A 9,465-nucleotide genomic window follows, 5' to 3' on the forward strand; every position below is an offset into this window, starting at 1 on the left:
GCAAGGAGGATTGTATGCATTACAGTTAGGTACAAAGGAGAAGGCAACTAACATAAGGTAGAAAAAATGGAATATGTGCCAGTCGGGTCTAGCTTTCAAATAATAGATGGGTTTGTGTAAGTTCTGGGTAGTACATTTATGGCATTTCTAGGTTCTGCACTGGTCCGGATCCAGGTCTATGTCCAACTTTTAAATAATAGACTGGTCCAGGTCAGTTTTGTGTAGCACATTTACGGATCTCTTCGGAATTTTTGGACTCATGAAGATCTTTAGCGGGAGACACTCAGACCTTCCAGGAGAGGTGGGATGTCTGAGTAAGTGATTTTCTCTTTGGCTTTTGTTGTTTGATTAAGATTAATGACAAGCGGCAGCAGGTTTATTAGGGTGCTGTCACATTAATACCTCATGCACAGATCTAATATACAATCATGCACGCATCCAGTTTTCTCCTAACAGCTTATGTTCACTTAAGAAATAAAGGCTCCGATATATTTCAAGTAAAATCATTTCAAACAAAATCAGGCCAAAATTATTTTTGGATTTGGGAGTTCGAAACAGCATGCTAAAGCGATCTTTCGGGGCAAAGTTCACTCCGGCTGCAAAACACCTTCATACTACCATTGCTCTGTGGCGATTACGTAATAGGAGTTGTACGCTGAAGCTCCGCCTTCTTTCACGCAGACCTCTTCTCTGCTTCTGTTTTAACATTTTTGTTGTGTTTATTTTGTTACTGAGAGGAAAGCATGCATCACATATTTAAAAATTCATCTAAACATTACACTCATCAGTGTGGGCAGCGTCGCCATGTTCGCTAACAGTATACCGCTGCTCACATATTTCGAACTTTGTTTTACCCCTAAGCGAAGAACGAAAAATAACTTTGCTGTGAGTATATCGGGGCCTTAACTGCCTGTGTTTATGTAAACATTTTGTGTATTTGACAGTTTAAGCACAATAAGACACGAAAGATAACTTAGTTTAATACTCACGCTCTGTTTGACAGGATTTAGTATGTGTGCTTCGGGTGTACACACTCGAAGTGCATGTGAACTGAAGTGGCGGTGGTAACCTATACTTGGAATTTGTCCTCTGCATTTAACCCAAGTGAGTAGTGAACACACACTGCAAGCTGTGAACACACACACCCGGAGCAGACATTTGCTGTGGTGCCTGGGGAGCAATGAGGGATTAGGTGCCTTGTTCAGGGGCACCTCAGTCATGGATGTTGAGGGTGGAGGTGAGTGCTCTTCAGTGTGCAAATAAAATGTTTAACTAACAAGGCTTTAACGCATGCAAATAATAAACTTTCATGACTGTGAATAACTGCAATGTCACATGAGTGTAACCCTACCTATGAGTTAACGTGATGTGAATGTATGTCGAGTTGTACAGTATGTTGAAAAGGAAGTGCCAGAACTTTAACTGATAGTATGCACTGTCGCACAATACTACAATGTTTCTTCAAAAGCATATTGTGAAGACAATTTAATCATTCACGATCAAAAATCTTGATATTGCACATCTCTAACGTGACAGATCACTGTAGCACCCAAGTTCAAGCCACAGCCCGGTGCATGAGTAAACCGGTTATCTTTTCCTCTTTACTACTAGTTATAGCATGAAAGAAATATGAATGAATATTAGGATCACTCAATCGCCTCAACTCACAGCAGCGAACATATACAGTATTTACCTCAGCTAAAACATGAGCTAAAACAAAGTAATTTTAATTATGTCTCAGTTTGTAAAAATAAACAGAAACACGTTTACAACAATGCTCTTAAATCAGAAGCCTAGCAGGTTAGTGTGACACTCATATTTTTAAACCATTAGTATATAATTTTTAAGTAAGAAATGTTATAATGTTTTAACAGTGATGATTGTTCTCAGTGTTACTTACTCAGCTGATCTAGTTGCTGTAACCACAGGCAGAAGTTTCTGAAGAACTTCATCTGCTGTATTTTGTGCTTTCTGGGTGACAAATGTGTCACTATTTGAAAAGAAAAAAGACAATTATTAATGCTAATGCTAATAATAATAATATTCTAAGTAAATAATACATTAAATACCCTCCTTATACCCTCAAATATATTTCATTAAATAAAAACTGCTTTAAAAGCAACATGTGAAAACAATTTTTATCCAACTGTAAAAGCTACTAAACATTCAGTCAAAACAGATTTCTTTTTCTTTTTCATGTCAATGTTGCTGTGGCAGGTCTATTTGTCTGCATTTACACTACAACACTTAGTGCACAAATCTATTTTGACATATCAGATTTTTGTCTCATCCTTAATAAAAATATCAATCAGAAGCCTAGCAGGTTAGTGTGACACTCATATTTTTAAACCATTAGTATATAATTTTTAAGTAAGAAATTTTATAATGTTTTAACAGTGATGATTGTTCTCAGTGTTACTTACTCAGCTGATCTAGTTGCTGTAACCACAGGCAGAAGTTTCTGAAGAACTTCATCTGCTGTATTTTGTGCTTTCTGGGTGACAAATGTGTCACTATTTGAAAAGAAAAAAGACAATTATTAATGCTAATGCTAATAATAATAATATTCTAAGTAAATAATACATTAAATACCCTCCTTATACCCTCAAATATATTTAATTAAATAAAAACTGCTTTAAAAGCAACATGTGAAAACAATTTTTATCCAACTGTAAAAGCTACTAAACATTCAGTCAAAACAGATTTGTTTTTCTTTTTCATGTCAATGTTGCTGTGGCAGGTCTATTTGTCTGCATTTACACTACAACACTTAGTGCACAAATCTATTTTGACATATCAGATTTTTGTCTCATCCTTAATAAAAATATAGCATTAAATAAAAACTGCTTTAAAAGCAACATGTGAAAACAATTTTTATCCAACTGTAAAAGCTACTAAACATTCAGTCAAAACAGATTTCTTTTTCTTTTTCATGTCAATGTTGCTGTGGCAGGTCTATTTGTCTGCATTTACACTACAACACTTAGTGCACAAATCTATTTTGACATATCAGATTTTTGTCTCATCCTTAATAAAAATATAGTTGAGCCAACTTAAAAAAATAAGGCAACCTATTGCTTTCAACTTTTTAAATCCAGTTAAAATCAACTAAAATACTTTTGTTCATCTGAGTAACAGGTAGTCTTTTGAACTTCTTGTCAAGGTAACTAAAGATTTTTTTAGCAATGCAAGTAGCAATAATCCTTATTTTACTTATTATACAACTCCATGTATTATTTTCAAAGCTAGCTACACAACATGAACATCATTTGCCTCTTAAAACTAGAGGCACACATTTCACCCGGGCAAATAAATTGCAAAAGAAAAACATAAATTGTAGCTGCTTGCATTGTTAAATGCTAAACATTCTTTAGATGCCTTGAACAAGAAGCTTTAAAAGACCTTTAAAGACTACCTGCTACTCATTAGATGAACAAAAGTATTTGTTGACTTTAACTGAAGTGGATTAGATAAGTTTACTTAAAAAGATGAATGTGAGAGGTTGCCATATTTATTTTGTTTACAGTGTATGGTTATCATTGTCAACCATTGCAATTTCCCGAATGACTCACAGAAGAATAATTTAGCAGATTCACTCACATAATCAGACATCGCACCTCTCCCTGAAGTCTACCGCATATTGATATTGGGTGCTTCTCAAACAGTAGGGTGCATTCTAGTGAGGTTGTGTCTTTCCTAGTTCAGTCCTTCTGAGGCTTGTAGGCTCAAGTACTCCGAAGCATTAAACACTAGAATGAGACGCTCTGGGCATGGCTGCTCACACATGTTCCCGCTCCCACAGTCATGGCACAAAAATATTATTAAAACTGTATTAAAAATCTGATAGCACTTTATTTTACAGTCCTGTTCCCCATGTACATACTATGTATTTAGTTTATTTTATTTTATTTTTTTATAAAGCACATTTCTACTGGCTCTAATTGTAACTGAAACAGACCTATTGAAGAGATCCGAATAGAACCAGTGCAAAACCATACCGCTAAGCCCAACCTCCTGCTGTAGACAATCTAAAAGAATGCTGTGATGGATTGTATCAAAGGCAGAGGTTAGATTGAGCAAAATTAAAATAGCAGAGTTACCCAAATCCAAAGTGAGCGAGAGGTCATTTGTTACTTTAAGAAGGGTGGTTTTGGTGCTATTAATCAATTTCTAAACCCAATTGAAATTGATCATGTAGATTATGGTCTGTTAAGAATGTAAAACAGACAATCTTCTTCAACACTTTTGAGAGAAAAGGCATTGTGGATATAGGTCGAAAATTATTAAAATAAGACCGATCTAGATTTGGCTTCTTCAGAAATGGCCTAATCACTGTGTGCTTAAAGCAGGATGGAATAATGCCGGGGCTCAATAGCCGCGTTTCCACTGTCGGGCCAAAAGCAGGCGTGCTAGTGCGTGCCAGGGCCAGTAGTGTTTCCACTGTCAATTCCGGGGATTGATCGTGCCGCGTCGGTGCTTCCTCGGGGCCAACGGCCCGGGTTTTTTGGCCCGACGAAAACCTTGGGCCAAAGCAGGCCAGCTGGGGCTAGAGGAGTGGTCATGAACAAAGGCGGAGTTTCTCCGCGTCTGGAGAGCGTCAGCTCCGCGGATCATTTCATAAAGCTAACAGCTATAACACCAGCATTAAAGACTTTTAACTTGCTTTCAGACAGCAGCGAGTGTTTGAAATAACTTAATCTGATGTGGATTATGATCACCATAACTGGAAGAAATATTTATAAGTGATGCAAAAGACTATGCACGCTAGCCATTAACGTTACCATAGTAAAAATGGTAAATACGACCGCTTGAAGAAATCAGACGTCAGCTTCTTATTCTCTTATCACAATCATGTATTTATTTAGTTACATATTTTATCTGTCATAAGTCTTGCCTCGAGAGATGTCTTAAAAATATAATAATGTTTTTTGTTAGGGAACTTTCATAAAAATATAGAAATGATCATTCTTTCTAAATGTGATGTAGGCTATATACTGTGACTACAAATAAACAGAAACAGACTCGACTGAGTAGGTAGGCTATGTTCATACCGCTTTATTTCTGTGTGACTAATTTTCAATCCTGATAAATTAATTAATTGTGATCAATGTATCACTTATTATTGTAAAACATTGATGCTTTTGGATTTAAATCTTTAACAAAACATGCAAACAAACGGCTGCTTTTATCATGTTCGTTTTGTGATCGCGCTAGTTCCAGTGACTTATTTTTTTTTAGTTTTTCTGATAACTTCTCTTTGTTGGTGAAATGATGGGGTTGCGTGACGTTGTTCCAGAGAGGCGTGTAAAGGGCGGGTTTTAGTGAAGCACAGCAGAGCTTCTGGCCTGAAGGTGGAAACGCAGAGTGATTTTGGCCTCGGTGCTACAGATCTGAGGCTCTTAGCCCCACCCAGCCCATTTAAAGCACTGGCTCACACTGGCCCGACAGTGGAAAAGCGGCTAATGAGCTATTCATGATAGTCAAAACAGATGGGCCAATCACACCTAACACCTCTCTAAAAAGACGTGTAGGCATAATATTCACTGGTGAGGTAATTGGTTTCAGTTTTGAAATTACCTCTATCAATTTATTAAGATCAACTGGATTAAAATTTGTTAGGTGGATATTATTAGGGACAGGATTGGAAGAATTAGAGGCATGATTTAGAACAATCTTATTCCTAAAACTATCAAAACATTTTACGCACAACTCAGGGGTAGCATCTGGATGTGAAGATGCCTTGGGGTTAACCAATTTATTCGTTTTAAATGGCTATTATAGCCATTTATTATAGTTATTACAACGACTGGGTAATAACTACTGTAGGTACTAACCCAGAATTTACCCCCTAAACAGGGCCGTGCACAGACATTTTGAGGGGCAGTGGCCAAAATCACTAGGGGTGGGGCAGTTATTGCTCAGCCGTATATATTTGCATATGTATGTATTAGTATATTAGTTCAATCATATTTTTGTCTTTAAGGTTTTGTATTTTAAGGGGATTTTTTGGTACTAAATGTTTACTAAATATTTACAGGGCTGTGTATTCCCTAGTTGCTGGGAATATTGTTTTCAAACATAATTACTTACTTGTATTAGATTATGTATTTGGATATATACAGTATTTAGACTATTAAAGACTACTTTTTGTAAAAGTTGACATTTAAAGGTTGATTTGAAGTGTCAGTTTTTGCATTATTATTGCAGTCAAATCTGGACACAGGGAATGCATATTGTTACTCATACTAGCTACATATAATAACTTGATCAGTCACACGAAAGTAATCAGAATAAATATTGACTAGATCCAGGGTGCTATTCCAAAATATATTACTGAGTGTTTACGTACCATATGAACAGAGATGTGGTCGTTTGAAAAACTCCACATTGCTGTCAGTGATTGACAGATTCAGATTCCAGTAGCTTTATTGGCATGGTAAAAAGTATTTACATTGCCAAAGCAATGATAGTGCTCTGATCTAGTGATGTTGAGCATTATCAAATTTTCAGGCGGCAATGGGCAGCGAATCAGGCAGTGATTGACAACACTCTGATCCAATGGCATTAGGCATTGTCAGATTAACAGTACTCTAGCCCAATGGTGTTGGGAGGGCCAATCACGTTCAGAGGGGGTGGGAGTGCTGGGGGTTCAAGAGGGGCACCTCAGCCAATGAAGGCAGAGGGGCAGTGGCTCTAGCCACCAGGCCACCCCCCTGTGCCCCGCCCCTTAACATAACCTTAACCCATGTAGTAACCTATATTAACCAGTACTTTCTTAGGTAAGTAAACTGTAAGCACACTTAAGTGCACATACTGTAAAATATATAGTACAACCAAAAATCTTTATATTAACTGGCTTTTTTCTTAAAATAATACAGTGAATGACAAGCGTCTGTGGTCTCCCAGTGGCTTACATTATTGGCAGTTTAGTGTTAAGTGATTAATTCACACCAAAACGAAAGATAACATGTATGCCTTCTCCTCCAAAAACATTACTTTTGTCTTACATTTTATAATGAACTCCGATAAGCTCAGTGCCAGCTTGTTTTCCATCAGTTCATTTTTGTGAATTGGAATATGTGCGCAAAGGATTGTGGGAAACTGAAGAACACAAAGGATACACTTCATGCATCCTTCAAAATGAGCAGAATTAAGGACGCGAAACGAAGGCTGCCTTCAAAGGATCCTTCAAATTTAGATGGCCGTCTGCGGCATGTGATGACATAACAGCTGAGATACGCAGCCTTACTTGGACATAGCCTTCTGTTTGAGAAGCACCTGCAAATTGCGTACAGTATCCCAGAAAACAATCTGTACCCCACAATTGAAAAACCTCTGATCTTTGTTTTTCTTTGTTCATAATGTTTTACACTAATGATTGTTCTCAGTATTACTTACCTATCATGTTCTGCTCCAATTAAGCTCTTCAGCCTAAACTCCTGCATTGTCTGCTCTGAGGTCAACAACACAAAAACTAAAGCTGACCACTGAGATGAGAAGAGTTTCACATGACGTAATCCTCCACGGCTCATACGAGGTTCAGCTTCGTTCATTAGAGAAAGATCACCCAGTTCATTCAGACAGTGAAACAAATTGATGTATTTATCTGGAGAGGGATTCTCACTGATCTTTTCTCTAATAAAGTGAATTGTTTTCTCATTATTATGAGACCTGTTTCCTATCTGTGTCATCAGTTCTTGTAAGAGACTCTGATTAGACTCCTCTGACAGACCCAGAAGGAAACGAAGGAAAAGGTCCAGATGCCCATTTTTACTGCCTAAAGCCTCATCCACAGCTCTCTGATGGAGATAAGATAGTGAAACTTTAGTTTGTTTGGTTTGGTCAAACACATTTCTGTTGTGGTTTGTACAGGAGAGGTGCACATATAGAGCTGCTAGATGTTCCTGAATGCTCAGATGAACAAAGCAGAAGACTTTCCCCTGATACAAGCCAAACTCCTCTCTGAAGATCTGAGTGCACAATCCTGAGTACACTGATGCTTCTGTCACATCAATGCCACACTCTCTCAGGTCTTCCTCATAGAAGATCAGGTTTCCTTTCACAAGCTGCTGAAAAGCCAGTTTCCCCAGTTTGAGGATCATGTCTTCATCTGTCACCTTCTTCTCATAGTCCTTCTCACGTTTGATGTTGGTCTGAAGGATCAGGAAGTGTGTGTACATTTGAGTGAGAGTCTTGGGAATCTCTCCACTCTCTGCTGGACTCAGCATCTTCTCGAGAACAGCGGCTGAGATCCAGCAGAACACTGGGATGTGGCACATGATGTAGAGGCTCCTTGATGACTTCAGGTGTGAGATGATCCTGTTGGCCAGACTCTGATCACTGATTCTCTTCCTGAAGTATTCCTCCTTCTGTGGCTCATTGAAGCCTCGTACCTCTGTCACTCGATGGACACACTCAGAGGGGACAAGATCAGCTGCTGCTGGTCTGGAGGTGATCCAGATGAGAGCAGAGGGAAGCAGATTCCCCACAATGAGGTTCATCAGCAGCACGTCCACTGATGCTGATTCACTTACATCACACAACCTCACATCGCTCTTAAAGTCCAGAGACAGACGACACTCATCCAGACCATCAAAGATGAACAACACTTCATATTCATCACTGGATATCTCCATTTCTTTAGTTTCAGGGAAAAAGACATGAAGAAGATCTGAAAAACTGAGTGTTTTGTCCTTCATCAGGTTGACTTCTCTGAAAGGAAGTGGAAATATGAGCTGGACATCCTGATTCTCTTTCCCTTCAGCCCAGTCCAGGATGAACTTCTGCACAGAGACGGTTTTTCCAATGCCAGCGACTCCCTTTGTCAGCACAGTTCTGATGGCTTTGTCTTGTCCAGGTAAAGGTCTAAAGATGTCACTGCATTTGATGGCTGTGTCCTCTGTTGCTGCTCTCCTGGATTGTGTCTCAATCTGTCTCACCTCATGCTCATTACTGATCTCTCCACTCTCACTCTCTGTGATGTAGAGCTCTGTGTAGATCTCATTCAGGAGTGTTGGGTTTCCCTGCGTCGCTGTTCCCTCATACAGACACTCAAACTTCTTCTTCAGAAGCGTTTTGAGGACTTCAGCATGTTTAGAGTCACGGCTGTAAGATTAAAATACAATACCAGGTTATTACACAAGTTAGAAAAGTAAATAACAAACAAATAATCAATTTTGTAATTTATGGCTGTGTTAAGGGTCACAGAACATCATTAGGTTTCTAAAATGTTTCAATTATTAATAATGTGTTTGAGTGATGTGTGATGTGCATTGCAGCACCTAAAATTAAAATACCTACATTTTACCTGGGGTATATTCCAGAAAGCACGGTTAATTAACCGTCAGCTAAACCCTGAATTCTCGGTTGATTAAACCCAAACCTTGCTTACTCGAGGTATGTGGTTCCAAAAACGCGTCCGGGAGTAAGTTCATTCAACTCAGACTATGTTCCTGGTTAAGACTC

The 9,465-nt window shown here is 38.4% G+C and overlaps 1 protein-coding gene across 1 annotated transcript; it reads right to left on the bottom strand.

The window, feature by feature from the left end:
* Nucleotides 1-2,419: 2,419 nt before the first annotated feature.
* LOC107569032 (protein NLRC3-like) lies at nucleotides 2,420-9,113 on the bottom strand (the record flags this gene model as incomplete). Its single annotated transcript, XM_016255029.1, has 2 exons — nucleotides 2,420-2,513; nucleotides 7,399-9,113. Coding segments are annotated over 2 exons (1,809 nt in total), but the record flags the coding sequence as incomplete, so codon positions are not given.
* Nucleotides 9,114-9,465: the final 352 nt, after the last annotated feature.

Source organism: Sinocyclocheilus grahami, unplaced genomic scaffold (assembly GCF_001515645.1).
Source record: "Sinocyclocheilus grahami isolate Dianchi unplaced genomic scaffold, SAMN03320097.WGS_v1.1 scaffold1304.1, whole genome shotgun sequence".
Classification (NCBI taxonomy): Eukaryota; Metazoa; Chordata; class Actinopteri; order Cypriniformes; family Cyprinidae; genus Sinocyclocheilus; species Sinocyclocheilus grahami.